Below are 24767 nucleotides of genomic sequence, written 5' to 3' on the forward strand. Positions count from 1 at the left end.
TCAGTGGAGTAAGCCTCTGCCTTCCGCTCAGGTCATGATCTCAGGGTCCTGGGATGGAGCCCCACATCAGGCTCCCTGCTCAATGGGGAGCCTGCTTCCCTTCCCCTCTCTCTCTGCCTGCCTCTCTGCCTACTTGTGATCTCTGTCTGTCAAATAAATAAATAAAATCTTTAAAAAAAAAAAAAGGTACATTAATCAGAAAAAGTAAAATGACAGATAGCACAGAATAAGACTCTTGTCTTCAAAGGTCGAGGCATGTTAAAGAAATAATATGAAGAATGGATGGATTATTTAACCAACACTGTTGGGAAAGCTGACTATTAAGCAGGCAAAGTATTCACACATATACCATATATCAGAACACAGATAAAAAGAACTAAAAAATTAAGGGCAAAAATATACATATACAAAATTACATCCTAACATAGTTAATATCCTTGATCACAAGACAAGGAAAGGCTTTGAAAACGTAGTAACAATGAACAAAATAAATAAAATGTAAGTTTACTCTAAATGAAAATGTAATATTCATTTACATTTATAAAATCATAAGCAAAATTAAAAAGAAATTTAAAAACAACCACCAAAATGAATGAGATTATTTAACTATCAACAGAAATGTATTAAATGTCAGCATTAAACAATCGATAAAGAACAAAAAATCAGAAGAAAACAAAGTCAATAAATGTATGTGAAATACGGATAACCTCACTAGTAAGCAAAGTAGTGAAAATTAAAATATTAATGAGACACCATGTACTTAACAAAAAAGATTATATTTCAGTTATTCACAGAAGACGGATTACTCAGTTAATGGTGTTGGATAAATGCCCAAGCCATATGGGGGGAAATAAGACTGGAGCTTTACCTAGTGGCTTATGCCAAAATGAATCATTAAATATACGACCGAAAAAACACTGGGAGAAAATTTAGATGACGATTTCTATAAACTTGGCTTTAGAAAAGCATTTTGAAGCATAATAGCAAAGCCAGAAACCATAAAGAAAAAGACAGATAAATCTGACTACACAAAAATCGACAGCTCTTCAGCAAAACAACAGGAACACAAAGTAAAAAGACAAAAGACAGGAACGTCCACCTTCAGCTAGGAACGGCTAAATTCAATCACATCTACGCTGCCACTGAGAGCACAAGTAAAACTGAGTATCTATCTGGAAGCATCTGACTTTCAAAACAACCAGGAGTTGCAGGCTGTGTATCCCAGAAAGAACGGAAAAGCCCTGAAACCAGCTTCCATCCGCACCGTTGTCCCCTCCTAGTTGTCTGCGGATTCCTAACGGCTGAGAGACCAGGACACCAACAGAGAGCGGTAGTTACAGATCAGAGGCAATAGGCAAAGTCTGTGGCAGTCTCGGGGGGTAAGGAGACAAAATCGGAGTTCATGGCCTGCCCAGGAAGACAGGCCTGTTAAACATGCCACGTTTCCTGTAGCAAGCCCAAAGGGCTCGTTGTCCCTGGAGTGGGGCAAGCCAGAAATAGACCAGACCTCACAAAGACCACAACCTGGCCTGCTTTCATCCGCCCACTCCGTCTGCCAGGAACAAATTAAATCCTCTCTGGGGGAAGATAACACCACTTAAAGCTACTTCCATTTTTCACATTGGGTGTCTACCATTAAAAAAAAACAACAAAAAAAAAAGTATCAGGAGAGAAGACCAAAAGGAAAAGAGACCATAAAAAAAACAACTCAAGGGGCACCTGGATGGCTCAGTGGGTTAAAGCATCTTAGGCTTGGGTCATGGTCCCAGCGTCCTGGGATCAAGCCCCGCATCGGACTCTCTGCTTATTGGGGAGTCTGCTTCCCCTCTCAGCCTACTTGTGATCTCTGTCTGTCAAATAAATGAATAAAATCTTAAAAAAAAAAAAACTCAAGGAGATACAGATAATTACAAGTGACCACTTTACAGTAACTGATGAATATGTAGCAGAAAATAATGACAAATGTGAAGTTTAAGCAGAGAATTAGAATCTGTAGAAAAAGAATCAAATTCAAGTATTGGAAATAAAATACAAAACAACTGAAACTGAGAATTTAAAAATGAATTAAGGTGTGCCTGGGTGGCTCAGTCGGTTAAGCATCTGCCTTTGGCTCAGGTCATGATCTCAGGGTCCTGGGATGGAGCCCCGAGTTGGAAAGGCTGCTTCTCCCTCTCCCTCTGCCCCACTCCCCAGCTAGGGCTCACTCTCGTGCTCTCTCGCTCTCTCAAATAAATAAACAAAATCTTTTAAAATAAATAAAAAACAAATAAAAAGGAGCTAAGAAGCAGAATAGGATAAACAGAATTAATGAACTAAGTAAGTTCTTATTAATTAAGAACTAATTAGTGAACTAATCAGTTCACAGAACAGGATACACAGAGAATTAGTCAACTGGAAGATGGGTGAACGAAAAACGACCAGACAGGAAAACATGGATGGAAAGATAAGGGGGAAAAAAACACATAACCGTCACATGGAGCAGAGTGGAAAAGGTCTAATATTTGTCAATCTGGTGTCACACAATGGGAAGGAAAAGAAAATGAGGCAGTATTTGACAAGACGGCAGCAGAGGGCATTCCCAAACTGACAAAAGATACCAAGCCATGTACTTAAGAAATTTTATAAACTCTGAAGCAGATTTAAAAAATAAATACGAACTGGAAGAAGAATGTGGAACATATGCTAGACAAAGAATAACAACTTTGGCATTTTTTAAAAATTCTTAGAACTCAAGAAGAAAACACAGACTGTTCCAAACAAATGGGCAGAGAAGACAATGATATATGAGACATGTTTCAACGTCACTAATCATCAAAGACACGCATGTGAAAGTGCTTTTTTACCATGACTTAGGGAAGATTAAAATGAGTGAAAATAACTAGCATTGATTAAAATGAGTGAAAATAACTAGCATTGAAAGGAGAGGTATTCTGCTATCTTGCTAATGAACATAACCAGGTTCACTCTTCTAGTAGGCAAGTTGTGATTATGTGCAACACCAATCAGGACAGGCTAGGTTGTGCAGCAGTGACGAGCAAGCCCCAAATTCCAATGGCTTGTGACAAATGTCTACTTGCTCACAGGATCCATCCAGGACAAGTGGGCCGTGGCTCTTTTCGATGTCGTCTTCCCTCTAAGACTCGGCTTGATGGAGGAGGCTCTATTCCTTATATTTCGAGTCTCACTGCAAAGGGAAATCCATATGCCGTGGGTCCTAACTCGGAGGGCCAACAGGGCCAGAGCAATTAGAATGACCAGATGTCATGCTACGGAAACAGAAGTCTACCCGTGCAGAGGCAGAATTTTTCATGAAAATAACAGGACCCACCATGTGCATCCAAACGCAAGACCTATCAATGACCTATCAATTTCCTTAAAATCAGATATAGATATATAGATCTATGGAAATGTATTTATAAACTGCTGCATTGCTCTAAGGGACAAACTAGAAATCATCTCCAGGATGTCCACCAGGAAGTCCTAAACTAAATAAATGAAAATGCACAGAAAATAGAATATATTGCAGCAATTAAAAATAATGACATGTGCTTGCTGGCATGGAAAGATGTCCCCAATAAGTTGCTAAGGAAAAAAGTAGATTACATGTACCATATTCTATTAAATGACTGTGAAGTCACACCTGAAACATTTAATTATCTCTAGATCAGAGAGTTTCATCTTTGGTATTTTGCCTTTCTATGTTAGCTGAATATTTTACAATAAAAATGCAAGACTTGGATCTTTCAAAGACCAACAAACCCATTTCGATATTTTGAATAATTAATGTGCAGTGTCGCAAGGATCCAGCGAAACAGGCCATTTCGTAATGACCCTGCTGGTGGAAGGAGGGATCGGTTGTCTTCCCAGAAAGGCAGATGGCCTTTCAAAGGCTCGTGCTTATCTTAAACTCTATAACACACCTCCTAAAACGTGACCTAAAAAGCAATGCTCTGAGTGCCAGTAAAAGATACACTAAGACATCCACTCATCAGAGCATTATTATAAACAGCAGAATTTCAGAAACAACGAAAATGCCCAACAGATGATTAAATAAACAATGATGTATGCAGGAATCACTTTTAAAAATCAAGATTCCAGGGGCTCCTGGGTGGCTCAGTGGGTTAAGCCTCTGCCTTCGGCTCAGGTCATGATCCCAGGGTCCTGGGATCGAGCCCCGCATCGGGCTCTCTGCTCAGCAGGGAGACTGCTTCCCTCTCTCTCTCTGCCTGCCTCTCTGCCTACTTGTCATCTCTGTCTGTCAAATAAATAAATAAAATCTTTCAAAAATTAATTTTAAAAATTTTTAAAAATCAAGACTCTATAAAGTACATTCAACAGAAATGAGCTCAGAGTATATGTAGAAGCAGGATCCAAAACTGTATTTATAGGACAAACTTTCGAGGGACAGATCAACAGTTCGTGTCAAACATTAACTTCATTATCTCCGGGTACCAGTGGTAATTATTTATATTCTCTTCTTTGTAGTTGGCCCTTTCTTGTTTTGTTTTCATTTTCCACCCCGAAATATTTATACTGGAAACAGAAAAAAGAATCTAACGGATATTACTGTTAATATATCAGAGTAAAGGAGTGAAGATCGGAGGGTAGTGTGATCATTCACAGGGAAAGTCAAACTCTTCAGGAGGATCTTCACGAATCCGTAAAATTAGAAACATTCTGCCACCATGAAGACTTCATGTTCTCCAACTTGACTGCACCTTGAAATTCAGCAAAAGAGCCTCCCAATCTCTGAGCACATAACTGCTGCTGAGCCAGGAAGCACATGAGTAAGTTCTTGGTCAATCTAAATGTATTGCAAAAGGCCCACACTTGCTCTAGAAAAATCTTTCCCCATCTGCAACTGCTCTGGCATTAGAAGACCTACAGCAAGTTCCTAAATTACATGTTAAGATCATGAGCAAAAAAACGGAGGATGAGAACCATTCTGTGGGCCTAAAGGTTGTTAGGAACTGTATGAGCGCTAGAAGGAAGAAAGCAGCCGTGAGGACTGACAGAGGAAGCCACAAGCACCCCAGAAGGGCGTTCCAGGTCTCGGGGTTCTCTCGGGGTCTCCTGCCCCGAGAGGAAAGCCTGGCACGCCACAGACCCACACCACCCCAGTTTTGAACTTCCTGCGTCAGAGGGAAATGACCTCCCAGGCTTGAAGTCAGACCGAAAGAGTTGGAAGTTTCGGGCTATCAGTGCGCAGCCCAGAGACAGATCTGGAAACCAAGGACCACGTCTGGGGACCGTGGCTGCCAACCCAGTATGCCTCTGGGGAATGCGTGATTTTGTCACAGGACTTTTGGAAGGACGCTGATCCCGCCAAGTGTGATGGAACGGACGCGCTCAGCACCAGCAGTGCTGAAGGCAAGAGCCTCACAGGACCTGACTCAAACTCACTTCTGAGTCCAGCTGGGTCTCCTTCTCTTGCCCCTCGAACTCTGGTTGCCCAAGGATGGCCTTCTCTCGTTAAGGGAGCTCACCAGTCCCTTCTGACCTGTCCTGCCAGCCCCCCCCCCCATTTCATTCTGCTCTTGCCCTTCTGGCCTCTTGGCTGTTCCAGAACATTCCAGGTGTTCCCACCTCACAGCCCTTTGTTCTTGCGGCTGCTCTTCCCCTAGACAGCAGCACCACAAGACTTTCACTTCTGCCCTGGCTTTACTTAAAGGTTCTCTCCTCCGCGCGGAGGGCAAGTTCTGGACATGTGCACTCACACCCGGCTTGATTTCCCATTTCTCCTCAGCACCCACCCCATGCTAGGGTTTTTATGCCTTTTTTGTGATGGTCTTGTGTACTGTTTCTCTTCCCCAAAAGTACGGGAGCTCCGTCTGAGTAAGGATTTCAGTCTTCTGTGTTCCGTCCTCCGGTCCCCAGAACAGGGCCGACTGCAGCCCGTTCGATAAATATTTGCTAAATCAACGAATCCATTAACATGAAAACAAGGTCACCTCAAAACTCAAGAACCAATATCAAGAAGCCTATTTCATGCAAATAGTCTTTATAGTTTTCTTTTTTTAAAGGAAGAACTGCAGCCCAGTGTTTGCTCCAAGTGTCATTAGTTAATAAAAAACCCCCTGAAATCAAAACCACACGCGCAATTTACTTGACAGAATGCACATCGCGAAGTCTCGCCAGGCATGAAATGGGTCATCTCGGGCTCCTCGGAAGTTTCATCATCAATGAAGCTTCCACGAGCATGTGGCGGCCGCCTCCAGACCTCCTCCCAGCCCCGGACAGATCATCGCGAAAGGCAAACTCTGTGAAATTTGAGTGGATGCGTCATGCCTCTTGCCGCTCGTCTCCTCATATCACAGCTTTAAGAGCACAACTTGTCCTATTATGAGTATTTTCCGAGAGGAAAATGAAGTGTAACGGCAGGTGTCGCACAACCGCAGACACTCCGGCGGAGAAACGAAGAAGTGTTTACAGGGCTGAGGGCGGCGGCGACGGGCTCCCTTCGTTTGATGGACGAGGAGCAGCTCGCAGGAGCCGGGAAACACGATTTTCCAATGAAGCCGTGTGAAGTTTAAAAACACTGGACAAGACGTTTGGTGAGTAAGAGGCAGAAGAGAGCAACCAGGTGTGCCAAATACTATAGATTCTTGCACGACCTCAGGAACTTCTCCATGTACAGTAAGGCACCTGCATACTCACCTTACTCTCTATCTCAGAGATCGTCCGCTGGGGAGTGACTCTGTTCCCTGAAAGAACATTTGTCAATGTCTGGGGACATTTCCGGTTGTCACAACTGCAGAGGGGAGGAGAAGTTTCCTACTGGTAGGTAGTGGGCAGAGGGCAGGGACGCCACTCAGCATCAGGTAGGGCACCAGACAATCCCCACAACAAAGTACTACTTGGGCCCAGCTGTCAGTAAGGCCAAGTCTGTTGGCCTTGGGGGAGGCGGAGAAGCCCCGACATACTTGAGACCATTTGTGAAAAGCCCACAGGTAACATCCTCATTGAAGGGGGAAAACTGGAAACTTTCCTCTAAGGTCAGGAACCAGACAAGGATGCCCGCTCTCACCGTTTCTACTTGACACAGTCCTGGAAATAGTAGCAAGAGCAATCAGACTAGAAAAAGAAATAAAATGCATCCAAATAAGAAAGAAAAAGATGATGATTTCTGCAGATGACATAATCCTATACATAGAAAGCTCTAAAAACTCCACCATAAAAAATGGCTAGAACTAATAAATGAGTTTGGTAAGGTTGCCAGATACAAAATCAACGTGCAAAGATGAGTCACACTTCTTCAGCCTAATCAAGAAAACAATCGCACTTACGATAGCATCAGAAAGAATAAAATGCATCAGAATAAATTTAACCAAGAAAGTGAAAGGTCTGTATGTTGAGAACTATAAAACACGGATGAAAGAAACTACAAAGAAACAGAAAGATACCTGTATTCATGGATTCATGTCATTAAAACATTCTCACTTACCCAAAGCAATATCCAGATTCAGCGCAATTCCTATTCCAACAGCATTTTTAACAGAAACTGAAAAAAAAAATTCTCAATTTTGTACAGAACCACAAAAGACCCCAGAAGCAGCCCTGAGAAAGAAGACAACACTGAGGCATCCACTCCCTGATTTCAAATGATATTACAAAGCAATAGTAATGCAAACAGTATGTTTCAGCACAAAAACAGACGCCCAGATCAAGAGAGAGAACAGAGCCAAAAAAAAAAAATTCAAGCGTGGTGAGTCGACTGATTTTCAACAAGGGCACCAACAACACACACAAAGGGGAAAAGACAGTCTCTTCGTTAAATGATACCGAGGAAACGGGATATCCACACGTGAAAAAATGACATCGGATCCTTATCTTAAACCATCCACAAAAATCGCCTCCAAGCTGATTAAAAACTGGAGCGTATGACCTAAAACTGTAGTTGTACGCATTTCAGAAGCAAGGTATAGAACGGACAGCTAGACACGGTTCCCCAGTCTTATTCAAGAAGCAGATACAAACCACCTACTATGGGCGCCAACCTCTGCCGGGCTGAAGAGGACATACACTGTTAGACACGGGCACTGACACTCCCCCTCACGGAGCCCAGCACGCCGAGAGAGAAAACCGTTCTACAAACGAGCTGCAAACCGTGCTGAGAACCCAGACAGAAGCCGCCCCGGGAGGAGGCACGGAAGGAAGATCCCAGCAAAGGGGCCACCTGCGACCGCCCTGCGGTAAAGGGAGGAGAAGGCGAGCGTCCAGGGACAATAAGGATCTGCCAGGGCTGGGAGGGACGGCAAGTCACCCCCGTTCGGTCACCTTACTGACGCAACGGGAAATAGGAGAAAATCAGGCATTTGGAGGCTTCTAATAGGAGAACTTGAAGGGAGAGCTTCGGAAATGCTGCTACTATAGGAAAAGCCACATGTATGGACACAAACTGGGACGTGGTGGCAGGACAGAGTGGAAAGTGGCAAGATGCCGCAGGGGTAGGGAGCCGAGGGGGACGTGGGGGGACCAGAGAGGAAGTCCAGCATCTGTCTCTGCGGGATGTCGCAAAGCCCCGGAATACAGCAGTGTGACCCCAAAGGAAAGTGGGAGACCAGCACGGGACTGTCCATTATTTAGAAAGGGACTAGATGCAGGAGATGGGGGAGGCTGCCTGCAGGGTTACAACCAGGGGCACCTAGCCCCATGGCGACATCCAGAGCCGGCTCCGGAATTTGCAGTCTGCGTGCAAAATGAAAATCCTGGGCCCTGGGTCCGAATCATTAAGACTTTCCAGACAGCCACAGCAAAGCCTGACACCCAACAGGGGGCCTTCGGAAGCACGAGGCCCTGGGTACTGCACAGGGCGCCCACCCACGAAAGCAGCCCCGGAGGAAGCAGCAACAATGCCAAAAGCTGGAGGGCGGTGACGCGCTGTGTTTCAGACATGTCAACGAGATGCTGGGCGAGGGCTGGCACAGGAACATCCTGCAGATGATCTCAATGCAAGTGCGACTCTCGGGAGAGCTGTCCAGGGCTGAGAGCTGGCGTCAGCAGAACAAGCCTGGAGGGGGCTCTGCCGGGCGGCAGTATTCCTAAGGCGATGTGTGAGTCAGGGCTCTCCAGAGAGGACCAGCAGGGGATACAGACACACAGAGATGTATTTTAAGGAGCCCGTCATACAAGCATGGGAGCTGGGAGGCTGGAAACTCGGGCGGGAGCTGATGCTGGTCTTGAGGCAGAATTCCTCCCGCTCCAGGAAAAGGGTCAAGTTTTCGTTTTGAAGGCCTTCAACTGATTGAACTCAGCCCACCCACATTCACGGTGGTCATCCCCGCAACGTTGAGTCACTGCAGCTGGTAACCACATCCCCGAAGTACCTTCACGGTTCACAGAGACTGGTGTGCGATTAAGTAACTTGGTGCTAATGGCCTCATCCAGTTAATGCATAAAAATCACCACCCCAGGGAGTAGAGAGACAAACCCATGGAAAGAAGCTCAAGAAATGGGCCAAAACAAAAAGGAAATCAGTATAAGTCCACGTGAGACCAGGAAGTGAGCACTGGACAAGAAACCCATGGGGTCGGGGCGCCTGGGGGGCTCAGTGGGGTAAAGCCGCTGCCTTCGGCTCCGGTCATGATCTCAGGGTCCTGGGACCGAGCCCTGCATGGGGCTCTCTGCTCAGCAGGGAGCCAGCTTCCCCCTCTCTCTCTGCCTGCTTGTGATCTCTGTCTGTCTAATAAATAAAATCTTTAAAAGAGATCCATGGGGTCCAAGGAGGTGGCCTCAGTGTGGATGATGCCCGCTGCAGAGCACTTCTTGGGGGCTCAAGGCATCTGGGGGTTCCCAAGGTCAGGCCACTGTCAGACTTGTGCAGCAGATGGCAATATGGGGGCTCTGAAGCCCAGCAGAGCTGTGCGCCGCCCTGCACCTGGCCCAGGCCAGCCATCCCCACCTTCCTCCCGAGCGAGGTCATTTCCCAACTCACAGAGCCCAAAATGCTGGGGAGGGCGGGGCAGTGTCTGTGGGTGGCTGGGGGTAAAGAAATACGAGCTCCAGGGGATGGGAGCGGCCCTCAGAACGGGTGTTTTCACAAAATCGGAAAACAGAGCCGGAGGGAGAGCTGCAAAGCCAAAGGTGGGAGTTGGTGGGGGGGGCACGGGGGCGGGCAGAACAGCCCCCACAGTCTTGGCAGGGCCCTGGGAGCCGGCTACAAAACTGTCCGCCCTACATGCCTCCGGCCTTGGGAAACAGGGCTCCAGGACACTGTCAGACCCAACCCTAACCCACTGGCAAGTGAGTCTGGGACTTGTTTGCTTTGGGATTTTATCCCCTTGTTGATGAGGAGGGTTCCAAATATGCCGTCACAAGGAGAGAAAGAGCAGCAGAGAGGGTAAGACCGGAGAGGCCACGCCGGCAGCAAGGGGCAAGAGCCGGAGGGGGCTCGGGGGAGGGGCTCCGGGCCCAGGGGTGGGGGGCTCCGTGTCCAGAGGGGAGGGGCGGAGGCTGTGCGTCAGAGTGTCCTTGGCCTTTACTGAGCCACTTCCCCTGGCCCCCCGGCCCCAGACCAGTCAAGGGCAAAACCAGCCCAGCCAGCCTCACAGCTATCCCTGAGGCAGGAGCAAGAAAGGGGTACGGGGCCGGACACGCTTGACAAAAGCCAACTCCCTCTTCTCTCCAAAGTAGAGCCCGAGACACGCTGCGGCAGGAGAGGGACCCGCCCCGGAGGAACCGAAACTGACCAGAGAGGTCCGCGCCGCCACAGCGGTTCTCAGGAGTGAGTCGGGGTCCCCTGGCGGGTGGCGAACACAGGGCGACCCCGCCCCCAGAATTTCGGATTCAGGCAGTGTGGAGTGAGTCCCCAGATGCCACTGACGCTGCTGGGCTGCGGCCACACTTTGCAGACCTCGGTGACAGGTCAGCAAGACCAAGGAGGGATGACCAAAGGGTCAGTTGGGCTTGATGCTCCGTGTGAAATGGGCCATATGCAGGGCTTGGCACACTTGTGTGAAAACCTGAACTCCTACCATACATTGTAAGTCATAGGAAATTGACGGCAAGACACTTAAAGGTAGAGCCTGCACCTGTCACCCGTCTCGCACATCTTGCACGGGGCACTTCCTGTGGTGAAATGAATGTTGTACTCCTTTATGGGGCAAAAGGTCAAGAGATGCAGTCACAAAGTGACAAGGATCTAGTTCTTCTTTCAAGAACATCCTGTTATAAATACTGTAAGCGGTTAAAGGAGATGAGTGGTTGCCTAGGGCTGGAAGGATGGGTTGGGCAGACGGTCACAGCTCGGCGGGTACAAGCTTTCTCTCCCAGGTGACGTCTGCATACATCTGTGAACGTCCCCAAAACCACCAAACTGTCAGCTCTAAGGGGGAGAATTGCATAATACGTGAGCTACGTATCGATGCAGCTGCTGCTAGAATGTTCTCTTTTCCTCACTCTCCCCTTCAGATGACTTCCTTTTAGTCCGCATTTGGGGGATTTCCCATCACTTACAACTTTCAAGGCTTCAATTAGCTTTCATTTAAAAAAATTTTTTTCTATTCCTGGACATTCTGGGACAACATCATTATTTAATTTTTACTCATGTAAACATTTTTTTTTTCAATCACCAAATTACAGAATCCTATCCTTTCAGAGATGGAGATCATCTAGATGTGAACCCATCCGTTCTCCAGGAGAACATCCCAGGCTTTTTTGGAGTGGAAGCCAGGCAGGTGCGGCTGTAGCCACATATTACACAAATAACCAAGCTCTCCTGCAAGGGGGAAAAATATTTTAAATGCAATTTTTAAAATTCTTCAGGGATTTCATGTATTAGGAAATCTTCGGGGTGTGATTAGATCAGGAGGGTGGAGCCCCTTGATGAGTGTCCCCATAAAATTCATGCCAGAGAGCGCCTGCCCCTTCTCCCACGTGAGAACAAGTGAGAAGACCGCCCGCCCTGAGCCAGCAGAGCCAGGAAGCAGGAGCCCACCGGGCGCCCAGCCCACCGGCGCCTCATCTTGGACTTCCGGCCTCCAGCACCGCGAGCAGGGGATGCTGGTGTGTGGAGGTCACACGGTCCACGGTGTTCCGTCACAGGAGTTCAAATAGGAGTCCAGCATGTTTTAACAGCAAACATTGGGGTATAGCCATTTCTTTGAAAAATGAGCTTTTTCCATTTCTCTGGAGACTTTTTTCTAAAGTAAGCACGTTACGGATAAGGAAACAGTCTCTATGCATTTGCTAAAACTCCTGTGTCCAAATCAAGCCATTTGCAAATAGGTAGATGGAAACTGTGAGATGCAAACAAACGGTTGCCGTGAATTTTTGAGTTAGATTCAAAGGGCCCTTGACTGAAGTAACATTAGGGAACCTTTCAAAACATGTTAGCAGCATCCTAAGTATTTGGGGAACTGATAAAATTATTAGCAGAATCACTGTAAGATATTGCTTTTAACAAAGAAGATAGGGGTTTGCTTTTTTTTTTTTTAATAACTCAATACACTTGTACCTCATTCTAAAACCAATGGATTTAAATGTTTACACCAAAGAAAATTTCAAATTCACCAGGGAGTTCACGGCGCATTTTAAGTAACTGAATCTTTTAGAGAAATGTATTTATTCCTTTTCACACAAGGCCACGGAGATTCAACCCTCCTCTCCAGGACCTCCCCGAGGCCCAGGCGCTCCCCTGCCTCCCAAAAGTACCCTCAAGAAGACACACCTGCCGGGACGCCTGGGTGGCTCAGTTGGTTAAGCAGCTGCCTTCGGCTCAGGTCATGATCCCAGCGTCCTGGGATCGAGTCCCACATCGGGCTCCTTGCTCGGCAGGGAGCCTGCTTCTCCCTCTGCCTCTGCCTGCCATTCTGTCTGCCTGTGCTCGCTCTCTCCCCTCTCTCTCTAGTAAATAAATAAAATCTTTAAAAAAAAAAAAAAAAAAGAAGAAGACACACCTGCCATGTGTCCCATCTGGGTGACAGATCTCTGGTATGACTTAAAAAAGAATAAAAAATTTAAAAAATAACCCAGTCTAGGGGCACCTGGCTGGCTCAGGCAGTGGAGCATGCAACGGGGGTCACGGGTTCAAGCCCCACGCTGGGCACAGAGCTTGTTTAAAACAAAACAAGTCTAGGTGACTAAATTTAGGCACATGCTGCCTTCCCAGTGGCAATCCCCGCCGCCCCCAAAATATAAATTAAAACCACAGCTTTCCTCCAAAGGAAGAATTCCAGGTACTGCCGAAGAAGGAAATCTGTGGTCCAGCAGACTTCCCGGCTCCTCTTCCGCGACACCTGGTAAGTGGCCCCGATCCACGAGTGCATTCTTCCCAGGTAGGGAGAGCGACCATCTCAGTCTGCCAGGGGCCCAGGGGGTTCCCAGGATGCAGGATTTTCAGTGCCACCGTGGGAAAACCTGGGCAGAACAGAGGGAGCTGATAACCCTCTAGGGCCATCAGGTGTCTGCGGACAGCAGCCTCTCCACCCATCACGCACGCTGCATGGAGGATGAGCCTGGAGACCTCAGACGTGGCCTGTGCCAGCCCACCCTTCGACAAAGGAGGACGCGCAGGTGACCAGATGCACCAGAGCTGCTCCTTCCCCTACTCCTCCGTGCCTCCGATGTCCCTTTCTGCAGCAGATGCGACCTCGGCCAGTGAAGCATGACAGTCCGCGGGGAGACGCACCCCCCAGCGACGGCAGGACTCCGCAGCTCTAACCGGTCTTCCACGTCTCCCCGGCGGCGTCCAGGGTAGCCTGGAGCGGCAGTAACTGGCTTTCATTTCCTGGAAACCCACCCATGATCCAAGAACAAAGAGAAAAGGCCGAACTCCCTCTGCGGACCATCCGACCCAGGAGCTGAGTCACGGCCGCTGTCTTCAGCACATGACTGCAGTCCCTTCTGCTTCCATTCATTATTTTGTTTTTTAAGTAGGCTCCACGCCCGGCGTCTGGAAGCCGCACAGACTGACCCTCCCGACAGGAGGGGGCAGGGCCAGGCCCTGGGGCACACTGGGCTCCACAAGGTCCAGCACAAGTAGAAAGGTAAGGAAAGTCCGGAATCCGCGACCCGACCGACCCGGGCTTGTTGACAGAACATCACAGCAGCGTTAGTCGGGGGACGTCCCAGGACAGGCCGGGGCTTTGACTCCAGCACTCTCTGCGTGAACTTGGACTCGAGGAAAACACTGAAGAAAAAGGCTTGTCCTGACGCCTGGTGTCTGCACCATCTTTCCCTTCCTCGAACTGCTCTCCCTCCTCGTTGCTCCTGAGTCGAGGTCCTGCCCACACTCCACCCGGCCTCAGAGCTCCGATCCGTCCCCCCACCCCTCCCCGGGGATGGAGACTCGGACTCCACCAAAGTGCTCCCAGATGCACCGGGATGTGGTGGCATCCACCCCTATCATCTGCACCCATGACAAAAATGCCACTTTCGTTGAATATAAACACTCAACAAATTGTGACCACAAGAGTCCTCACCAAGCAGGGGTGCCTGGGTGGCTCAGTGGGTTAAGCCTCTGCCTTCGGCTCAGGTCGTGATCCCAGGGTCCTGGGATCGAGCCCTGCTTCAGGCTCTCCGCTTTGCAGAGAACCTGCTTCCCCCTCTCTCTCTGCCTGCCTCTCTGCCTACTTGTGATCTCTGTCTGTCAAATAAATAAATAAAATCTTTAAAAAAAAAAGTCATCACCAAGTAGACACACCGTTCTCTTGCTTCTCCCTTATCCCTTGCTTAAAATTCAAACAGCAGGACTCGAAACTATCTTGAGATTAATTCGTCACGGAAACAATAGTTCCACTTACAGAGCACCCACGATGTGGCACGCTGAATACAGAAGTTACTGATGTACTCGGCCCAGAGCCTCTGGGCATTTTATAGATTGGGGATGTAGAGGACATCCAGGAGCAAAAGATCATGTGACTTGTCCAGGATCACGTGACCAGCCTAAGCCTGCCATCTGGGGCCACCAAACTTGTTTTCTAAGAAAAGTTCCAGAGCTCTTCAAACAAGGGTATGTGCCAATCACCTGAGAGCTGTGAAAAGTGCAGACTGCGGTCCATGAGGTCTTGGGTAGGGCCTGGGATCCCAAACCTGGGAAAAGCTCTCCTGTGATGACAGTGGTTCGAGCATGTCATATTCCCAGCAGGTGCCATTCCCAACCTATGAGCCAGGTCTGATCCTGCTTTCGTTTCTAAGAGTCGATCTGTTCATGGTGGTAAGGCTACAGGTAAAAGGTAACACATGCCTTCATTTAATTTTCCAATTTTTTATGCCTTCCTTCATTTCACACTTGTGATTTTGGAATAGCCACAGACCTACAGGAAGCTTTCCATTCTGGCTTTCCACCCCAGTGTCAACATCTTACATGATTACGGGGCAAGTGCGCCACCACGAAACGGCATTGCTGCCGTCCAGAGCTGCTGGGTGGTACTTGGGCCAAGGGGTCCTCTGTCGTGTAGACATGTCGTGTTGACCACCGCAGTCCGGATGCAGGACTGGCCATCACCACAGGACCCCTCCTGATACCCTGTTAGAGGGGCACCCCCTCCTCCTCTCCCTGAAACCCTACCCCAGCAACCTATAAGCTGTTCTTCATTGCTACAACTGCCTTAGTCCAAGAAGGTTACACCAATGGACTCATCCAGCGTTGACTCTTTTGAGATGGACTTTTTTCACTTGGCCTAATTCCCCCCACTTCCTTATGTATAAACCAACTTCACGCACCTTCCTTTGTCTCAGAAAATGGACTACGGTAAATTCACTCATCGGCCTGTCCTAGGCGGCCCCCCAAAACACGGCTCCTGCCTCCTCCCCACCTCCTGCCCCTGCCTCTCTCAGCTGGAATGGCCCTCGCTCAGCAGGTGTGGTATCTAGTCCAAGAGTTAGTTAAATCCCAGAAGCAGAAGCCGGAGAGAAATACCTGACTCCATATCCCATCGCTTTGCCTACTTTGGACTGAACTTATTCAGAGCCGACAGAAATACGCCTTGGGAAGCATACATCTGTTTCTGTTACTTGGAAATGGCTCTCAATCCCGCGGCTCCAATCCAACCTGGCCGCCAAGCTGACTGTCACTGGGGATTTCACATCTACCTTCATCTCCTCTCTCTGACTCGGTAGAAATAAGTAAAATTCACCTTCAACGGTCTTTCAAACGTAAGAACACTGCTTGAAAACAGTCTCTTTTATGTACACACACACTGAATGACATCAAGGACTCTTACCAGCCTACTTCATCTTAAAATCTGACCTCCTGAGAACACACACACACATGCGTACACGCACACACACACACCACACCTATACTGGCATTCGAGTAAGCTGTCTAAAAAAAGTACTTCCCAATCATCTTGAATGAAACATTTTTTTTTTATTATTTATTTGACAGAGATCACAAGCAGGCAGAGAGGCAGGCAGAGAGAGAAGAAGGAGGAAGCAGGCTCCCTGCGGAGCAGAGAGCCCGATGTGGGGCTTCAACCCAGGACCCTGGGATCATGACCTGAGCCGAAGGCAGTGGCTTAACCCACTGAGCCACCCAGGTGCCCAAACATATTTTCTTTGATCACATATTTTAAGAACTTAACTACAACCTTCTTATTTCTTTTAATTAAAAGGAATTACATTTTATCTTACGTATGGGAACTGTTTGACTCGCTTGGAGAAATCACAGAATATCACATGGTTGTAATTCAGAATTACTGACCCAATAATGGGCTAGAAGACCAGTCTCAAGAAAGTTCAAAGAAGTATCAGAGAGACCATAGGCTCTGAATCAGGTTTTAAAAATTTATATAATAAAGCTCAAAATATACATTTTTTAAAATGTTACATGTAATTCTAAATAATTTCTAGATCAAAAAAAAAAGGAGAAAAGAAATCCTAAGGTAAATTAGAACAGAACAATAAGAAAACACTGTGTACCAAACCTGGGGGAAAGGCAAAACTGATACTTCAAGAGAAAAATTATAGGTAGAATAAACCCAAGGTAAGAAATAATTTTTCAAAAAAGCAGAAATTGACGACAGAGTAAAGAAGCGGATCCACAGCAAAAGTCGACTCTCCGATAGGACTGACTGGATAGGTATTTTCCACATTTGTCACCAAAGAGAAACAGCACAAACTCAAAAATATAGAAAAATAGGATATAAGACAGTTGACAACAAATATTAAAAAGAGAACTCTACAGAAACTTCAGACTCGTGACCTCTAAAACTTGGAAAAAAAATAGGACACTTCCCTAGAAAAACAGACGTTACCATAATGGACATTGGAAGAAGAGAAAATCTGCATTATCCTATAAGCCTTAAAGAGTTATTGACCTAACGGCCTGGATTTTAGTGATTTACTATTAGTTAAATAGCACTTAGAGGAGCGTTCCCTAGGTCACAGCCACATGTAGCCCACGCTGCCACGCAGAATCGCTTTCAATACTTTGCCTATTAAATTGATACAAATGTCAGATGAATAAATGATATTCCAAGAGTTCATAGACCCTGATTTCTATAACACTTCTCCCTCAGTTTTCCTTTACAACAAGCACAGGATAGAAAAGAAATCAGATGCTCAAAATCACCCAACCACTCCCCCATTTCTCGAGCACAGACGGGAGGAGGGGAGGGCAGAAAGCTCAGAACCCCCTTGGAGAAGCCCAGCAGGGTTCAAAGGAGCAGCAGGGGCTGGCCAGGGGTCCCTGCAGCACCTGGCTCTCCCAACGCCCTAGATTCCCTCTCCTCTGAGCCTCACTTTGTTCTACTACAAAAACGTGGGAGACCAGGCGCCTGGGTGGCTCAGAGGATTAAAGCCTCTGCTTTCAGCTCAGGTCATGATCTCAGGGTCCTGGGATCCAGCCCCGCATCGGGCTCTCTGCTAGGTGGGAAGCCTGCCTCCTTCTCTCTCTCTCTGCCTGCCTCTGCCTTCTTGTGACCGCTGTCAAATAAATAAATAAAATCTTTAAAAAAATAAAATAAAATAAAATCCCCTGACAGTGGGAGCACCTGGTGGCTCAGTCAGTTGGGCATCTAACTCTTGGTCTGTTTCCACTTCTCAGGTCAGCTCAGGCTCCCCGTTCAAGGGGGTCGTCTGCTTAAGGGAGTTCTCTCTCCCTCTGTCCCTCCCTTCCATGCTCTCTCTCTCTCTCTCTCTCTCCCTCTAAAATAAATAAATCTTTAAAATCCTATGGCAATGGTCTTCCTAAATTTCTGAAATCTTCATCCACAAATACACAAAAAGCAGCATTAAAAAAACCCTTTCCAGGGGCACCTGAGTGGCTCAGTGGGTTGAGCCTCTGCCTTTGACTCAGGTCATGATCCCAGAGTCCTGGGATCGAGGCCCGCATCGGGCTCTCTGCTCAGCAGGGATCCTGCTTCCTCCTCTCGCTCTCTCTGCCTGCCTCTCTGCCTACTTGTGATGTTTCTCTGTCAAATGAATAAATAAAATCTTAAAAAAAAAAAAAAACCTTTCCGGAGAAAATGAAAACAGACCTTCGGGAGCAGGTGGCTTCCTGATGCTGGATGGTCAGGACGCAAAGGCTTTCGGTACCCTCCACTCCGGCACCCACCTGAAACGTTCCTTCATAAAACTAAATTGAAAATAAACAAGTAAGTGCTCAGCATTTTTGGTGAATAATATCCTTTTACGAACAAAAGCAAACTCCCCCTTAAGAGGGCATATCAGAGCTTGGCCTTGTGACTTTGGTCAGCAGAAGTGACCACAAACCTCTTGAAACCCGTACCCTTCCCTGGAGAACAAGCCCAGGCCAGCCTGCTGGAGGAAGAGAAGCCATCGGGGCAGAGTCGGCCCTAGACAAGACCTTCCCGGTCCTGCCACCGGCAGCCGACTCCAGCCAAACGACCGCCCAGCCAGGATCTCCACTCCGCTGTGAATCTCAACCTGTCCTTAAAAAATTAAGACCTTTAGGGCACCTGGGTGGCTCAGTGGGTTAAGCCTCTGCCTTCGGCTCAGGTCATGATCTCAGGGTCCTGGGATCAAGCCCCGCATCGGGCTCTCTGCTCAGCGGGGAGCCTGCTTCCCCCCACTTTCTCTATGCCTGCCTCTCTGCCTACTTGTGTGCCTACTCTGTCAAATAAATAAATTAAATATTTTTTAAAATTAAGTCCTTAAAAAAAAAAAATGCATGGGCCTCTCTACCGCTGCTGGGCCCAGAGGGATGCCCCTACACCCACTGCCCCCCATGCCCCACCCATGGTCCACGGGGAGGAAGAAGCAGACAGACATCTGCCACCGGGCCTGTGGGCTTGGGCTTCCGTTGACCGCCTTCTCCGCTCCCGCCCCCCCCCAGGCTCCCGTCTAATCCGCTCGTTCTCCATTCCTCGTCCCTCCCCCACACATCAGAAATAACACACTAACACACATCCCCAAGTAGCAGAGTCAAGCTCCCAGCCCACAAGCTCCCCAGGCTTGATGGCCCTCAGATCTACGGAGACCAGAATTCACTTTCGATCATCACTTCTAGCCCCATTCTAAGCACACACAGTGCACGAAGCCCGAGGCCTGGGGAAGGCAAAGTGCTGGCTGGGTGTGGATTCCCAACAACCTGATTTCTCCTTGTAGGGAAAGGGGATTCCAAAGTTTATCAGTCCTCCTGGGGAATTCGAAAAAACCAAAACAAAAACCAAACACCAATTTTTTTTTTCTTGTGTGTGTCAGGATAAAGGTCGCGGTCACTGCTACAAATCTATAAAACATAAAGCGCCACCCCCCACAAGTAAAGAGAGACACGCCCAAGCTGGGTGTGTGGCGTGGGCTTGGGCTGAGCCTAGAGAGCACCTGCGGGGGCGGGGCCTCTGGAGAGCCCCTGGAACTTAACCACCCACGAGAAGAACGACATCAAGAAAGGAGGGCGATATTTTAAATTTAGTGTAATTGGACCTAGTTTGGTTCAAGAGCTGTCTGACATTCGAACTGCCTTTCTACAACAGTGCAAGCAGCACAAATGCATCCTTTTGGTTTCAGTCCTGTCTCCAGAGCTGTCACGGCCATCGAGGTGAATCTCGAGAGATAATAACAGGAAGAAAAGAATTAAGAAAAAGAATCATGGCAGCTTTCACGGTCCCCAAGTCAGAAGGAACAAAACGACCGTAAATCTAAATGACAGCCAGAGCACACTTTGAATGTTACTGGAGAGAAGTGTCTGACAAATATTTACATGTTGCATATTAAATCATGCAATCCTCTTAGAGCAATAAATATTTTAGAAGAAAACTGAATGCTGAGCCACATCCAAGATCCCACCCATCTCAAGGGCCAGGGAAGAACACATTTTCTTAAACAAGACACATCGGAGCCTTAGTTACTCAAATCAGATGAAACATCTGTCAGCTCAGGCAGAACTGTCTTCTCAACTGACCGGAGACGATTAGTTCAACAAATGTACCCAGAAATCCTTTCAAAGCCTTTAGAGACATTTTTCTCATAGGAAGCTTGCTGTGGGCAGGGCCTGTGAGCTGCACTTTCTGTTGATGGAGCAAGTACCCTCTGCTCCACCAGACTTCTTTTTAAGGCTTTCTGTAAAGTTGTGACTATCCCTAATTGTAAGAAGCTTATAAATCAGGCCCAAAGGGCTTATGCCTCAGGGCCTTTGCACCTGCCGATTTCTCTGTACCCCTCTGCTCCACCAGACTTCTCGCTAAGGCTTTCTGTAAACTTTTGACTATCTCTAATTGTGAGAAGCTTATAAATCAGGCCCAAAGGGCTTATGCCTCAGGGCCTTTGCTCTTGCCGATCTCTCTACATGGATCACTTTCCCCGCATTATCTTCTCTACATCTTGGTCAAATGTCAGCTACTCCCTCAAATGACCACTCTCAATCCCTGGAACCAGTAGAATGTGTTTACCCACTGGAGGTGCTGCAGGCTAGACTGGGGTAAGACAAAAGCCCACCCTGAGAAGGTGCCCCTGAGACAGGACCTGAAGGCAGTGAGTGAGGACACTTCTGCCCCCAGGTTGAACAGTGTCACGAGGAAACCAGTTCTACTTCCCAATCTCCTGTTTCTTAGCCAGCTCCTCTGGGCCGGCTTCTTGCCACCAGACCCGGCTGGAGCTCTCCAGCTGTGGCTCCCGCATACCTTCCTCTCTGTAGCACAGTCTGCCACCACCCAGTTGTCTCGGCTGGCTGACCAGAATGTCCTTCCTCCACAGTCCCCAACTCTTTCCTCGCTGGGCTCCCAGGATTGTCAGAGCTCCCTGCATTGGAAGACACTTGCTCTGCATCTCTCCAGACTGCCTTCTGGGGCCCTGCCTCGGGTTCTAAGCACCAGGCAGTCTTCCTGGAAGACTATTACTGAGTTCTCACCTCAAACAAAAGGTCAACTCTCAAAAGCAAGGACTGTTGGATTTCTCTCCAGTCTCCTACAGTACCTGACCATTGCCTAGCACACAACAGGTCTGCAAGAAATAAGTCCGCAATGACACTTGGCCCCATTTGCCACAGGTCGCGCACTGGCCCTTTACAACATTTTATTCGCAGTTTTTATAGGAAGATGGAGGCTGTTTGGCCAACAGAATCTAGGAACCACTGGAAGAAGAGAAGCCCGGGCCTCCGCCCTGCCCCCACTAAAGCACAGAACACAGGACTTGCTCCTTCTGGTCGGAAGACACAAGAGCCCAGGAGTCTTCCCTTTGCCAGCCAGGTACCATTTCTCCAGCATAATCTGGCGGGGAGCAGAGAGGACGAGACCCTACACAGAGCAACAAAGAGACTCTGCAACCAAGGGAAAAAGGCAGAGAGAAAAGGAGCTTTGCCTGGCAGAGGGGAAAAGTCCTGGAGGACGTGTTTCTTCAGAGCCCGGAGGAGGCTGCCGAGAAAACAGGAGGGGATGGTTAACGAGGGCTCTGTCAGTATCACGTGCATGAGGGGGTTTCATGCTCAGGACCCTGTGAGGTTCAAGTAGGAAACCAAGGCAGAGAGGCTGGAACCTGTTCTTCTGTCCAGTTCCACTGCCCTCCCCAGACCCTAAACTGAGGGAGTGGCTTTCAAAAGTAGCCCAGAAACGCCCCTAGCCACCACCTGTTCATATCATTCTCAGATGGCTAGAATGCAGCAGTCCCCAAACTTTTAATTTTTTCCCCCAAAGGAAACATCATTAAAGCAGGCCCAGCGGAGCCTCCAAGCTGCTCCCCCTCTGCTCATCCCAGCCTCCTGGAGACCCCACCCCCTCACCCTGTTCTTCCTGATCTTTGCTGGGTTTCCTTAAAAGCCGGCCTTACTACCTGCTTTGGGCCAGAGAGGTTTTCTATCAACACCTGCATGTGAAAACTCACCTTGGCAAAAGCCAAAGCACAGCGCAGAAACAGCCCCAGCAGCACCCCCACCGCGAGGGCAGAGGCAAGAAGAGGCTGCACGGAGGGGGGGGCCCTACCACCACCAGGCCTCCGGGCCAGCCCCGGGACACACGACACCAAGCACAAGTCGCTTCCCTGCTGTCAAATGCTGTGTCAAGTGGAGCCGCCAAAGTGTGGAAGCAGAAAGCGATCCTGGCAGGCTCCAACATGACTAAGCCCAGCCCAAAGCACAGACCGAGACACACCACTCCGCTCGGAGATCAACGAAAGGCACAGGGTCCCCGAGTTCCCGAGTTCAACCACCTACGTCCTGTCAGCCACGGGTTCTGGAGCGAAAGGCACCTGCACTCCCCGTTCGTGCGGGGCTGGGGCGGCGGATCCCACGGGACCCGGAGACCGCGACACTCCGGGGAGCAGCTGCCGCTGTCCACCCAGACAGACAGACGGGCGCTCGGCCGCTGGGGTCCCTCTTTGGTGTGTCCCCCCGCCCCGAGTGTCTGGTGGGTTGTTCTGCGAGCCAGGCATTCTCGAGTCTTCGAAAGCCAACTTTTCCTCCCCTTTTCCAAATGTTTCCTGCTGAGTCCTGACATAGACTAACGGATCCTTCGTGCCTCCCTCCACCGCCCGCCATCCTCGCTGCCCTACAGGGAGGGAGTCTGCGCTCCCACCGCCGCGCCCGCAGGCCCTGCTCCGGGACCCCACCGGCCGCGGCTCGGGGCACTGACCACGCGGGCGGAGAGGTCGGAGACCATGCTCTCGGGGCGCCGCCGATCTGGGGGCTGCGGGAGTGGGGGCGGGCGGTCCGGGAGGAAACTCCGACTCCCGGGGGCCCGGGGGAGCCCGTCCGCGTTCCGGGCGCGCAAGAGAAAGGGCAAAGGCAGCGTGAGCGGCGGGACCGGGGGTGAAGGCAACTGGGGTTCCGGATAGGACGGACGTCGTCCCCGCGGGCAAGGAAGATAACGGCCGGAGGGGGCCCCGCTGTTAGAGACCCGAGGGGTTTCCAACCCGGATCCGAGCGCGGGCCCCCGGGGGTGGGGGCGGGGGGAATTCTAGGACAGGAGGACTCCGGGGGCGGGAACCGAGAGGGAGGCGGCCGGCGAAGACTCGAGACCAGCGGCGTCTCCCGCGGCGCTGTGACCTCGGGCCACGCTCCGCACCACCCACCCCCGCCACTGCCCAGACCGGGACCCCAGCCCGGGAGACGCAGGGCCGCCCAGGGCTCCGCACGCGCCGCACGCCCAGCCGGCGACGAAGACGCGCGCTGGGCAGCGGCACAGGCACCGCGGGACCGGACAGAGCCCGGACCAGGGCGACGCGGAACGGGGGGCAGGGCGGAGGGGATCCGAAGCCCGCGGGGACGCCGACTTACCCGGCCGTTGCGGTCGGTCTCCTGCACCTCCTCGGCGCTCGGCCCCCGCCGCACCAGCGCCCTCAGCAGCCCCACGTCGTTGGCGCAGGCGGCGCGCAGGAGGGTCGCCTCCTCCGGGACGCCCTCTGGGACGCTCTCCGCATTCGCGGTGCCGTATTCCTCCTCGCCTCCGACAGGGTAGAAGGAGTCGTCCGAGGCGATGCTGCGGGTGTCGGGCAGACATGAGAAGTCCTCGTACTCCTCGTAGTCGGCAGGGTCGTCCCCGGTCTGAGCGTCCCGGGGTGGGGACGGCGTCTGCGGGGACACGCGGCGCGCCCCGCCACCCTCCGGCCCGGGCCCGGCCAGCAACACCATGCTGGCGGCCGGGGCGCGGGCCGGGAGACTGGGGCGCGGGGCGTGCGCCGGGGTCACCGCCCCTCGTGCCCTGCGGCGGCAGACGAGCGGGGCTCCGCGCGCTCCAGCCCGGCGGAAACGAGCGCCGAGCGGCTGCGCTCGGAGACTAAAGTCACTGGAGGCTGGAGAAAGCCCCCCTCGGGGGTGGGAGGAGCCGCTGGGGCTTTCCGGGCGCGGCGGGCGGGCGCGGGCGGGGACGGGCGGGGAGGAGGGCGGGGCCGCCGCACTGGAGGAGGCGCGCGCGCCCCGGTTCCCCCGCCCGGAGCCCGACAAAAGTTCCGAGCCGAGTCCTCGGCGCCGCGGGGCCCGCGCACCCGGCCGCCCTGCACCGGAGCGGAGCGGCGCCCGCGCCGAGAACTAGAAGCAGTAACCGGAGAACCCGGGCGCCTGTGTCTCCCGCGGCGAGCGGCCCCGCCCTCCCCTTGGGCGGCCCCGGGGATGAGGGCGAGGGTGGGGGTCGGGGGACGCCGCGAGCTGAGCCTGCTCCCGGCCTGGGGAGCCGCCGAACCCCCGGGGCCCCAGCACCGCCCTGGGCGTCAGGCCTCCCGGCCGCGGCTGCCAGAATTTCTCGGCACCGGAGCCGCCGAGCTCGTTTTTCCACCTCCCCGGGAGACTGGGCTCCGAGGCCACCTCCACTCCGAGCTTAAGACCGAGGACACGCGGGGAGCAGGGCGCAGGCACGGAGGACAACTGGGTGCCGAGGAGGCGGAGTCCACCGAGGGGTCCGGGGCTCCGCCGAGGGCCGTGACCCTCTGAACTGGGAGCT

The 24767-nt window shown here is 50.6% G+C and overlaps 1 protein-coding gene across 2 annotated transcripts in view; it reads right to left on the reverse strand.

Moving 5' to 3' along the window:
• The window catches only part of ANKRD33B (ankyrin repeat domain 33B), a 75570-nt gene extending 51434 nt beyond the window's left edge, over positions 1 to 24136 (reverse strand). Inside the window, exon 1 of one of the 2 annotated variants that reach the window (XM_082725163.1) lies at positions 23609 to 24136. In XM_082725163.1, coding sequence (XP_082581289.1) covers positions 23609 to 23831 — 223 coding nt within the window. In that variant the 5' untranslated portion in view covers positions 23832 to 24136. The remainder of the gene's footprint in view (positions 1 to 23608) is intronic. The other variant, XM_082725162.1, reaches the window with a different exon arrangement.
• Between the last annotated feature and the right edge of the window lie 631 nt (positions 24137 to 24767).

This window comes from Mustela nivalis (genome assembly GCF_964662115.1).
Source record: "Mustela nivalis genome assembly, chromosome: 3".
Lineage (NCBI taxonomy): Eukaryota > Metazoa > Chordata > Mammalia > Carnivora > Mustelidae > Mustela > Mustela nivalis.